Source organism: Diprion similis, chromosome 1, assembly GCF_021155765.1.
Source record: "Diprion similis isolate iyDipSimi1 chromosome 1, iyDipSimi1.1, whole genome shotgun sequence".
Classification (NCBI taxonomy): Eukaryota; Metazoa; Arthropoda; class Insecta; order Hymenoptera; family Diprionidae; genus Diprion; species Diprion similis.
In genome coordinates, this window is record NC_060105.1 from 13,873,986 (window position 1) to 13,886,654 (window position 12,669).

Below are 12,669 nucleotides of genomic sequence, written 5' to 3' on the forward strand. Positions count from 1 at the left end.
AATATTTGTTGTTCGTATCCACGTTTTAAACCAATTTTTCCCTGTAATTTGAAATAATATGTCCAGTTCACCCAAAAAATTAAAAAAAGAATCGAAAGTGAACCACCTAATATATAGCCTGGACAATAACTTAGATAAAAAGTGTGCAATAATTATATTTTCTACCTTATCCGGTTGAAATCCAGCGTGTACAGTGCAGCCAGTAAGCAGTGTGTTTGCATTTTTTTCATTGGAATAATGAGTGATGGGCGGCAAAAATTAAGTGGTGCCGAATACCGAAAACGAGCCAAGAAAAGGCAGAAAAACAAGATGATGTGCTCAAGAAGACGAGAAAATTGGACCAATTTTTCAATAGAACTTGGGCAGTGCAAACCATCCAGCGAATGATACTTCCACTTCTCTGCCAATTGCAAATACCAGTCATCAACCTACTGAAGTTTCGAGCGAAACCACGGTCAGTAATGCCAAAGGAGAGATGGAAAATTCAAGTGAGAGTTCTTGTCGCAATGGAGAAAATGTCCGATCTCTGAGTACGAGTATTGATGAAAGTCATATTATACCTTTGACAAACAAAGAAGGTTATAGTACTAGCACTGATCTTCTGTCAGAATCGCAAGAGAATACTCGAACAAAGCTGCAAACCCTAGTGAGTAACGATCCAGCTGAGTGGACCATTAATAACATAATTAAGGACCACATAGCCATGAACGGTGTACAACAAAATATGGACGCGGACTTTTCACGTAGCAAACGTGTCTACAGTGACCAAACTCGCTATTTTTCGAAATCTTTGTTTCAACGCCAGATATTGAATGGACAAAAAGCTCCTCGAAAATGTTTAATTTATTCGGAAAGTACGGGGCGAGCCTATTGTGGACGAACAAGGATATGATGATTGAAAAAATGCTATCTCCCGAGTAGCAAATCATGAAAACTCATCCTCCCATAAACAACTGGCTATCTTAGATATGAAAAACAGAGGACAACTTCTTGGTCGTATTGATAAACAACTGACGGCACAGCTTGATGACGAGATTTCGTATTGGAAGAAGGTGTTGAGACGAGTAGTAGCATCCGTGAAAGCTCTGGCTTCACGGGGGTTACCTTTCAGAGGTCATGACGAAAAATTTGCATCGCAGCAGAATGGAAATTATATGATGGCATTAGAACGTATCGCTGAATTCGATCCCTTTTTAGAGGATAGAGGACAGACGTCGTATCTGTCGTCCACGACCTGTGAGGAGTTCATCAGACTTATCGCGGAAAAAGTGACAAGAACCATTTTAGAAGAAATTAAGTCAGCCAAATACTTCTCGATCATTGTTGATTCGACACCTGATATATCACACATCGATCAACTCGTGCTTGTGGTTCGGTACGTACAAGGCAATGGTTCGCCGGTTGAGCGTTTCCTTAAATTTATGCCGAACGCGGGACATAAGGCGCAAGACATAGCCAATACTATCACATCAACATTGGAAAAACTGGGAATCGACATCACGAACTGCAGAGGCCAATCGTACGACAACGCTTCGAACATGTCAGGCATATATAACGGACTGCAAGCCCAAATTAGAAAAATCATCCCACAAGCAGAATACGTTCCGTGTGCAGCTCACTCGCTAAATCTGGTAGGGGAGTCTGCCGCAGAGAGTTCAGAAGAGGGTTGTGGATTCTCTGCACTGTTGCAGGAACTGTACAATTTTTTCACAGCGTCGACACATCGTTGGGAAATTTGATCATCTGAATGTCGATCTAAGCAATGTTCAAAGCAAACGGTCACAGTCAAGAGCTTGTCGACGACTCGGTGGTCAGCTCGCTCAGATGCTTGCAGGGGCCTATACGAATCCTAGGCAGAAATTCATAACGCACTCCTTCACATTGAAAATGATACACAACAGAAAGCAACAGTTACATGCGAAGCTCAAGGCATACGATTGAAGCTTGATCGTTTGGAAACCGCTTTCATGACAGTTTTTTGGAGTTCTCTGCTCAGGCCTTTCGACGTAGTGAATAAAGCTTTACAAGCTGTGAATGTTGATATACACAACGTTGTTCAGCTCTACGATTCATTAATCGCTCTAGTTTCTAACACCCGTGAAAAATTTGATGAAATAGAAGAGAAGGCAATGAAGATATCCGTGGCTCAAGAGTTCGAAGATGAAACCAAAAGAAAAAAGAAGCGAAAGCTCCGACCGGACGAGTCCGAAGAAGGAGTACATATAACTGGCCGAAAAAAACTACGAGTCTCCACATTTTTTGTCATCGTTGATAGGCTTCTGTGCGAGCTTGGAAAACGACGAGAGGCATATCATCGGTTTCACGAAAAGTTTGCTTTTCTCACAAATTTAAGGAACCTCAGCGTGGAAGAAGTGAGAGATAAAGCAAATGCGTTAAAGAATATCTGTGTTGATGATCTCGAGCAGGATTTTGTCGAGGAATGTCTTCAACTGCAGTTTCATTTATCTGCGACTCGGGAAAACCAAGATACTGCCTTGACTTTATTGAAGTGGCTGCAAGAGGAAGACTTACATACCGAATTTCCAAATGTTGATATAGCGCTACGCATTTGCGTTTGTACTCCTATTACAAACTGTTCTGGTGAACGTAGCTTCTGGCAACTAGTATTGGGATCATTGAATTGTGATGATCGAATTGATACTTTTGTAAACAGAAAAGCTAGGCGTGTGAAAACTGGATAGGCGTAACCTATAACCCTACTTCAGCTATTGGGCGGCTGAAACGGCGGCTTTTGCACGCAAGCCTAGGGCGGCGGTTAAGCTTAATCCGCCCCTGGGTAGCACTGCTACATCGCGTTAAAGCATATAATATGTACCTGGAGGGAGCAATTTTGGTGACAAGCGGGAAGGCAGAGAGAAAAACCGTAGGATGATATCCTCCCTCTTTCTGCTTCACGTTTCACGTATCCAACTGGTCACATGAGTAAAGTGATTTCGTCCAATCAGATTATCCATGAAAGAGACAAAACATCATCTTATCAGGTACTTCCCACTTATGGGAAGAGATAGGAGGCTCCCTCCTAGTAGTACTTATATTGCTCTACTGTAAGCTCTAGACGCTGCCTGTGACTACCAGTGCTATCAAACTGCACAATTTCACAGAAAAATATTTGATGTATCACAACAAAGGGCAGTGCCTGTTAGTGTCGCACGGTTCATACTTACCGGAACATGTGAGAGGATGTTTATTGCCAAGATATCCTTTATTTCATCAACAAGGCCCATTTTACTAGAGGGAAATCGCTTCTGTTTTCTTTTATTGCTTAAATACCTGTAAAATAAATTATATCTTGATATCATTCTTAAATACAGGTTTCTTAATAGAAATTAACGAGTTGCAATGAAAATGCATTACATTCAATGAAAATGATTTCTACGCAGAACTACAATAAAGTCCAGATATTTGAAAATTTTAGGAAATATTCGAAAATCGCAACAAATTATCCAAAAGCGTGGAACATTGTGAAAAATCGTTGAAAATTGTAGTATTTTGCATAGAAAATTACAAATTTCTACGAAAAATTATAAGAGACTACTATTTTTTATAAACGATGAGTAGAATTTCCAACACGGACAAAATAATTTTTTTTTTTCATATACGCTCGTGGAATTTCGTTAAAAAAACGACCAGTTTCTATAAAGAATTATGAAAATGTACAATTTGCTAAAAAAAGATAACTACAACTTTGCACTCAAACAACATCAATTCTTTTTATCTTAGTATTCTTAGAATTTCGTTGAAAAGTTCCGTAAATTTTTTAACCACCGATAGATGTTGCATCTCTCTCGCAAGGATAACTAATGGCAAACAACTTAATTACCTAGCAGAATTAGGATCTACATTCGAAGACTGGTCATCTTATCTTTTTAGTATGTGCCAGATTCTAGACGAATTTAGAGAATGTATCGTATATTTTTGAATTCACCATGTCACAAGTTTTATGCAAAAACTAAATTTATTATTTCATTTGTCGATATTCTGCAACACCTGTTTCAACATTTGATATAAAAAAATTATCGCATAAATGCGAGCCATTCTACAATTATTATCTATATATATAAAATAAAGTCGGGTTAGTCACACCACTTACACCTCAAGAACGGCTGAACCGATTTTTATGATTAACTAACCAGACTTTGTTTTATATACATATATATAATATATATATATATATATAAATATATATATTATATATAAATATATATATATATATATATTAGACTGTTTCAAATAAATCGATAATTTTTCTTTTTGCTTTACACAATCTTAAACTATACTCGGACATTAAAAAATAATCCTCGCGAAAGAAGGGGCCGGTCCTTCAAGATTTAGAGGTGGCTCATCGGACTTTTGTCTTTTTTTATTTCGTTAATACGTAAATAATTAATTTGCATGGATGGAACAAACATTTTTCTTGTCCTAAAATGATGAATATATTCCAAACTTATGTATAAATACTGAATATACTAGAAAAAACGATCTTGATGATCGCAGCAACCATTATCGGTCGATATATACGTCGATAAATACAAAAAACAAAAGAAAAAAAATACAAGAATCAAGAATTCACTATCGTCAATAATCTTCAATAAATACATTCATTGATACGCTGTTACGATTATCATTTTCGGCTACAAAAAACTTGACTTATTGCAATTGGGGTATTTTTTTTTGTGGTCTTGAACTATTTGAAACGAATATTGTTTTTGTTCCTCATTATTAGTTAACAAATTATTATACTCCTCGACAAGGGCTGTCCACGTTCAGCTGAATCATTTACTACTTTCATTTGTGAGAAAACCCTGAAGCACGTTTGAAAGCTTCCAGTAGATTCCCATTGTATGAGAGGCTCATCCGGGAAATCATGGGGCAATTCACATTGTTGAAATGACCGCTGAATAAGTATCAATGAATGTATTCATTGAAGATTATTGACGATAGTGAAAAATTCAATTTTACAGAGATTCTTGTATTTTTTTTTTTTTTTTTGTTTTTGCATTTATTGACGTATATATCGACCGATAATGGTTGCTGCGATCATCAAGATCGTTTTTTCTAGTATATTCAGTATTTATACATAAATTTGGAATATATTCATCATTTTAGGACAAGAAAAATGTTTGTTCCATCCATGCAAATTAATTATTTACGTATTAACGAAATAAAAAAAGACGAAAGTCCGATGAGACACCTCTAAATCTTGAAGGACCGGCCCCTCCTTTCGCGAGGATTATTTTTTGATGTCCAAGTATAGTTTAAGATTGTGTAAAGCAAAAGAAAAAAAATTATCGATTTATTTTGAAACAGTCTAATATATATAGATAAACTATTGAACTTAATAAATTTTTTGTATTCATTTTATTACGTCAATAAAACTCTGAATTAAGTTTAGCTAAAATTTAACACGACATTCATTGACTGTTGGGTGGTAGGAAGTTCGCCGGACCAGCTAGTTATCTATAAATTACGACGATAATCTACAAGAAAAGTACGACAACCTACTAAAAATTATATGACAGAACTAGGAAAGTGTCCGAATTTCTTTACTTAATCGTTATAAATCAAATTCTTAGATAAGCGTCGAAATTATTTCCACCAGGGATATGTCATTCAATTACTAAATTATGAAATTCCAGGCTTTTTGACTACAACTTACTATGAAGAACCTAATATCTGTCCAAACTGCATTAAAAATTTCATGAAAATTTGTAGTAACGTTGTAGCTTTTGGCATGGAAATTGTTGATAATCTGCCTATGTGGGTCATAGAATTACTAGAGATATTGAAAGGGTCAGAATGAATTTAAGTATCCGTACGTTAAAGGAAAGGCAAGAAGATACGAGACAATTTTCACTTGCGTTTGTGAAGATTAACTGCATAAATTGATTTTAGCGTGAAAAAACTAGTACTGTTGTTTTAAATATATTAATAATAACGATGCTGCTCCCACAGTGCACGAAACTTCAAAAAGAAGTGTAGCACTAAAGAGGAAGGATCTTTTATGCCGTACCTGATAGCTTGATCTTGTGTGAAAACATTTGCTGTGTGACATTCTTCTAACGAAGCCGAAAACCTTCTCATGTATTCTTCTTCAGTTCCTATCAGTTGCATTATTTCTTGATCAGAAACAATGCCCATAGCCTTAAATACTGTTACAATAGGAATGTCCTGGAAAAGTTATTTAGGAGTTGACCAAAAAGCAGATATCGCTAGCGTATCTATTGGAATGTTTAAGACATTGTGTGGCAAGACATGACGTTGACTGAAGATTGGTAAAGACAGTCAGTGATGGGTGTTACTCTGAAGTAAGCAAATCTGTCATTAGCAATCTTCAGTCAATGGACGTGAGTACAACACAAACTATAAGAGTAGAAATACAAGAACTTGCAGGCATCAGAACAAAGAATACGTACGTCTTGAAAAATATTATGTCTCATATAATATTTTCCACCTTTCCCAACAACGTTTGTTTTAGTTTTTCGTTCATGGGTGGAACTGTTGCATGAACTGACAATACAACCTTTGTTATCTTCCTCCAGAATAATCCTGTTTCTTAATTTCTGTTCTTGGATCAAAATCACCTTTTCCTGCCCATTTATAACAAAATAACCACCCGGATCATGAGGGCACTCGTTCATTTTTGCCAACTCAAAGTGGGACTTGTTGTTCAGAACACAATTGGAGCTCCTCAACATTATGGGCATTCTGAAAGAAAAAGTAGCATCAGTTTACGAATTTCCATTCGATAATTTCTATTAATTGCATGTACATGACTGACGAATGGCCTTAGGCTGAGTAATTGTGAATTTTATATACATATCCACACTTTGTCACACCAAAGATTTTCATTCTGAACCATCGGAGTGGAGGAACATAAAGGTATTTTTTGTTAAAAAGATCAAGCTGTTGCGAGTGTGGCAATTGCACGGTTCGACCAGTGATCTCGACACGCACAGCTTAGAACACGCAACTGTCTTATTGTTTACTTTTGAACACATGCATTCTATATAGTGATGAGCAAAATCAAGACCAAGACCAAGACTCTGGCAGTCATGGTCTTGGTCTTGGTTTTACAAGTCAGTCTTGGTCTTGGTCTTGGTCTTGCACAGTCAGTCTTGGTCTTGGTCTCGGTCTTGCACAGTCAGTCTTGGTCTTGGTCTTGGTCTTGCACAGTCAGTCTTGGTCTTGGTCTTGGTCTTGCAATTTCAGAAGATTTTCGCAAGATTCTTGCAGTCTTGCTTTCTTCTACCCTACGATAGCTCGCAAGTAACGACAGCCAGTGGCTTTTGACCACTCATACAATGTAGACAGTAGAAGATAATAGATAGTGACTTGTCTAATCATGTGGAACATACCTAAATATCTTCTGTTACACGAGACCTATTATCTACGTTCAATCAAAGTACCTACTAGAATTGTACTAGTATTATTACTATTATTAGTATAGTATTATAATTATGTTAATTAATATTAGTTAGTCCTACGGTACTAACTGGAGTTAAAAGACCCTTCTTTATTCTTTACTTAGTTCAAACATTGCACAGGTGTACTGCAAAACTGCAAGAGTCTTGCAGTTCGGTCTTGTTTTAGCCCGAGTCTTGCAAGGTTGGTCTTGGTCTTGGTCTTGCATTTTTGCAAGACCAAGACCAAGACCGCAAGACCAAGACGAATTTTGCTCATCACTAATTCTATACTCGGAACTATCTGATGTAATTATCCTAAGGACTGAATACGTTATTTCTGATTTTGTATGTATAGCATACAAGTATGTAGCACTACTTATGAATTATAATTTCGTGTACAAAATGCAAGAAAAAGGAGGGGTGAAAGGGCATGAAAAGGGACGAGGTCTGGAAGGCATCAATCGACGAGTATAAAAAAAAGAAATTTCCTGCTAAATCGATTCGAAATGGAGCAGGGGAAGGATACTACTGATCATACACCAAAGTAATTGAAGTCTGGCCACAAAATTGATGTATCGGTTAGTGTGAGTTTTGAATATCGGATTCTAAACCTCACCACTATTTTTTCGACAATTGGTCAAGTTGTGAAGTGTAAAGAATGCAACCGTGATGAAAACTTAATGTAATTTGAGTTTTTGAATTTTTTTAGAATATACCCATTTTCTGAGCAGTTCGGGTGACCAGACCTCTTGATGATATTGAAAAAGAGGAATGCAACCCAAAAATGGAAATTGTTACAGAACATAAAAATCAAATACTTTGAAAGAATCATTTCATGAAGAAAAATATAGATCGTTTAACTTGACTTTGAATCACATCAATTACCTTCCAATCAACAAGCTATTTCTAATAATACGTTGATTGCCTCTGGTATATTCAATGTCCACTGATATCGGAGCAGAATAATTTAGATCTCTGAGTCGGCATTCATGTGGCGTTGTTATGCGATTAACATTGAAACTTTCTTCAACATCTGGCGTGCCAATGTATACATTCAGATATCTGTAATCCAAAAAACACATAATTTACGAATGCTTCGATGTTATTATGCATAACTTTCACAAACAATTCTACTTACTTGACATAGAACAAAGAATCCGCATCGCTCAATACTTTCTCGTTTGCTTTGACAATTTTTTTTATTTCAACATTAATGAAATAATTGAACGAATCAATGTGCTGCTTCACGAGACCTTTGCCTTTGAGAAACGCCGGGACGAGTTTCCACTTATCCTACGTGAAATAAGACACATTAAAGTTGTCATAATAAGTAAACAGGCAAACTTTGGATATCTAGACGTTTCTATAGACTTCTAAGTAATGAATAGCTCATTTCTTGACTAAGGATTTTCATTTCTTGGGACTAGTTTGAATTTCACCCCATATTTTCCCAAAAAAATCATTCTAAAAGTTATGAAAAAAAAAAATCAATTTTTCGTGGATAATGTTTGAAAATGTTGAGTGTAAAATTCTAGTAAGGTTGAAAAATTTGTTCAAATTTCAGCACAAAATATGCATAATCGAGTTGCTGATAATAGTGTTAGACCATAAATTCCTTTTTTCTGAGTTCAATTATACCCGCCCGGTATATAGTAGTAGTCCAGGAACTTTAGACAAAAAATGGGCTAATCTCCGGAAAAAGTCCAACCAAGCTGAAAATTGGTATACACTTACCTTTCAGCTCTCCAAATAAGGTGTGAAAAGACCCCTGAATTCGGTTGTACGCATAACTTGTAACAGCCTAAAAACGGTGAAAAAAATTACCTTTTTTCGGTTTTTATCGAATATCTCCGTTCCTGTAGGTCTTACGGTTATAAGGTATACTCATAAAAAATAAAGAGCGGAAAATTTCCTACAAAAAAGGTCCAATAGAGTTTATTGATAGAATTGGTAGTTTTCACGTAATCTGGTATTTAAACTGCAATATAAATTTTGTATGGGTATTTAATTGCATGTAATAATCGAAATCGAGGTTTCTGTGCCGTATCTTCTCGTTTTGATGTTTTTATAGACATTCGGGTATAAATAATAGTATGTTTAATAATAGTATATAAAAATAGTACTATAAATAATAGTACATTTGTCCTATTCTAACATTATATAGATGTTGTGGTTTACCGTATAAAAATGGTATATTCAATTGTGCAATATTAACGTTCCTGTTTATGATCTTCTTATTCTAACACCTAAAAGATGTAAAAGAGTACCTCAAAAAATAACGTTTGTCAGGTTAGGTATAATCTAATATTTTTCTTAGTGAATATTTAGGAATAGATAACTAAAAAAAAAATATTTTTCGATATTGACTAAATTTTTGCAACCTCAACGGTATATTTTGTTGGAATGATAAACATACTGTTGGAATGACAAAATTTTTGTTGATGTCCAAAAATATTTTGCCGTGCGTATTCAACTAAATATAAATTTTTATAAATTCAAGAAATTTTTTTTTTCAGTGTAATGACTCATTATGGAACAGTTGTGCGGTATATGTGACAAAACACTCGCAGATGACGAATCTGTAACAGTTGAGCGGACGATATGGAAGACCCAGAAACTGATTTTATTGATGATTCTGAGCAATCTCGGAATTTCCCACCAGTCTCGTGGGAAAATCAAGAACAATTCGAGAGAGAAGAGGAAGAAACTGAAAGAGAATAAGTTGTCAGAAATTAGTTACATAAACAACCTTAATTTTTTTTTAGTTATCTATTCCTAAATATTCACTGAGAAAAATATTAGATTATACCTAATCTGACAAGCGTTATTTTTTGAGGTACTCTTTTACATCTTCTAAGTGTTAGAATAAGAAGATCATAAACAGGAACGTTAATATTGCACAATTGAAAATACCATTTTTATACGGTAAACCTCAACATCTATATAATGTTAGAATAGGACAAATGTACTATTATTTATAGTACTATTTTTATATACTATTATTAAACATACTATTATTTATACCCGAATGTCTATAAAAACATCAAAACGAGAAGATACGGCACAGAAACCTCGATTTCGATTATTACATGCAATTAAATACCCATACAAAATTTATATTGCAGTTTAAATACCAGATTACGTGAAAACTACCAATTCTATCAATAAACTCTATTGGACCTTTTTTGTAGGAAATTTTCCGCTCTTTATTTTTTATAAGTATATCTTATACCGTAAGACCGACAGGAACGGAGATATTCGATAAAAACCGAAAAAGGGTAATTTTTTTCACCGTTTTTGGGCTGTCACAAATTATGCGTACAACCGAATTCAGGGGACTTTTCACACCTTATTTGGAGAGCTGAAAGGTAAGTGTATACCAATTTTTAGCTTGGTTGGACTTTTCCGAAGTGAAATGCCAAAGTTCCTGGACTATAGAGCATTTAAGATAAATATACGATACGTCAAGTCATAACCTACAAATATTTGAGATGGTGTTTTACCTCGATATGTTTGGCTACTTTTCTGAATTTTTCAGTTCCTTTGAGACTGTTGAAATCGGTTGATTTCATTTCACCCATTTTACCGCTGTCGTATGGCTATCATTACATTCATCAATTTTCTAAAAAATGCAAACGACATTCAATTTCCAATAGAGCAAGGGCTCGTGAACCCAAATAAAAATCACTTTTGCGCAGGATCTTGGACCATATACAGTATGGAGTAAGCCTTGTATACCCTTTCGTGTAAGTGGAAAACGGCACAGAGAGGGGAATATTAAGGTGCCGCTGAAGTGACTTGAAAATATCGAATCGTGACGTCATAAATACGTGCAGCGCCTCTGAACGTTGAACGGTGAACTAAGGCCGCTGATTTCATTGGCTTGTTCTGTTAGATCCAACCAATGATGTCAGCTACAGATCGGAACATACTTCTTGTGGACCATAAACGGGCTGCTGTCACATGAAAAACGCGTATACGAATCGAGCCATGTTTACAAAGAAATAACTGATAGTATAAATTTTCCCGGATAACGTGTGTGCTTTTGTACGTGTGAATCTCCCTGGCAAGGGTGAAAGAAATTGTGGAACAGTGCAATCAGTGAATATTCAACATGCGGTAGCTCCGATCGGCCATGTTTGTTGTCGCGTGATTTTATTCACTTCATCATTCTTTATTATAAACATTATCAGCGATTTGCCTGAGCAGTGACTGAGATTCACACGTACACTATTATTCAAGCTACGATTTAAAATATTTCCGAGTAAGATTCATACTCTCGTTATCGCAGGATTCGTATAGGCGTTTTCACCCAATTTCCCCGCTTCTGACGTCACGAAATATATATATGACATGCCAGGTCAGCGGGGCCTTAAGACGAGTACCTTTCTCTGTCTCGCACGCTCGCGATTGGTTGACTGACGTCAGCGCCCCGACACTCACGCTCGTTGCACAGGGCCCCGGCGCCCTGGGTTTGTTGAACATACCTTGGAAGCTTATAAACACTGCTTATAGCAGACTTCAATACTTGATGAATGAAATCATGACAGGGAAATGTTTCTACGTGCAAACTTGAGCAAGATGTTATAGAAGGTTTTATTAGTTTTCATCGGTAAGTTTCACGTTACTCATTTTTTAGGTTATGATAGGGTTTGTATCAACAATTTTGTGTCACTCAATCATATATTTCTCAACAGTTTACCGACTTGTTTCAATCGCCTGACCCCCTAGTCCATTTGCATGTGTAGGACATGTTCTTCGTATTACAATATCGCTGCAGAGCTTGGGGCACTCAATTACGATAGGTACGCTCTTGCTGTAGAAAGAGAGAAATACTTGTCTTACTATGTCCCTCTCTTTCGTCGGTTTTCCGTCGCCACGCTTCCTCCATACTCGTGCCAGACACCGGTATCTGGCAAAGGGTTGCCACGATGTTAAGGTGCCGCTGACCTGACTTGAAAATATCAAATCGTGACGTCATAAATACGTGCAGAGCCTCTGAACGTTGAACGGTGAACTAAGGCCGCTGATTTCATTGGCTTGTTCTGTTAGATCCAACCAATGATGTCAGTTATAGATCGAAACATACTTCTTGTGGACCATAAACGGGCTGCTGTCACATGAAAAACGCGTATACGAATCGAGCCATGTTTACAAAAAAATAACTGATAGTATAAGTTTTCCCGGATAACGTGTGTGCTTTTGTACGTGTGAATCTCCCTGGCGAGGGTGAAAGAGATTGTGG

The 12,669-nt window shown here is 36.4% G+C and overlaps 1 protein-coding gene across 2 annotated transcripts in view; it reads right to left on the reverse strand.

Moving 5' to 3' along the window:
* LOC124407605 (DNA-directed RNA polymerase III subunit RPC2) overlaps positions 1-11,046 on the reverse strand; it is a 52,031-nt gene extending 40,985 nt beyond the window's left edge. The window contains exons 1-6 of one of the 2 annotated variants that reach the window (XM_046883903.1): positions 10,928-11,046; positions 8,563-8,717; positions 8,310-8,486; positions 6,435-6,726; positions 6,032-6,189; positions 3,186-3,291 (exon numbers count right to left, since the gene is read on the reverse strand). In XM_046883903.1, the coding sequence (XP_046739859.1) occupies positions 3,186-3,291; positions 6,032-6,189; positions 6,435-6,726; positions 8,310-8,486; positions 8,563-8,717; positions 10,928-11,005 (966 nt within the window). In that variant the 5' untranslated portion in view covers positions 11,006-11,046. The remainder of the gene's footprint in view (positions 1-3,185; positions 3,292-6,031; positions 6,190-6,434; positions 6,727-8,309; positions 8,487-8,562; positions 8,718-10,927) is intronic. The other variant, XM_046883911.1, reaches the window with a different exon arrangement.
* Between the last annotated feature and the right edge of the window lie 1,623 nt (positions 11,047-12,669).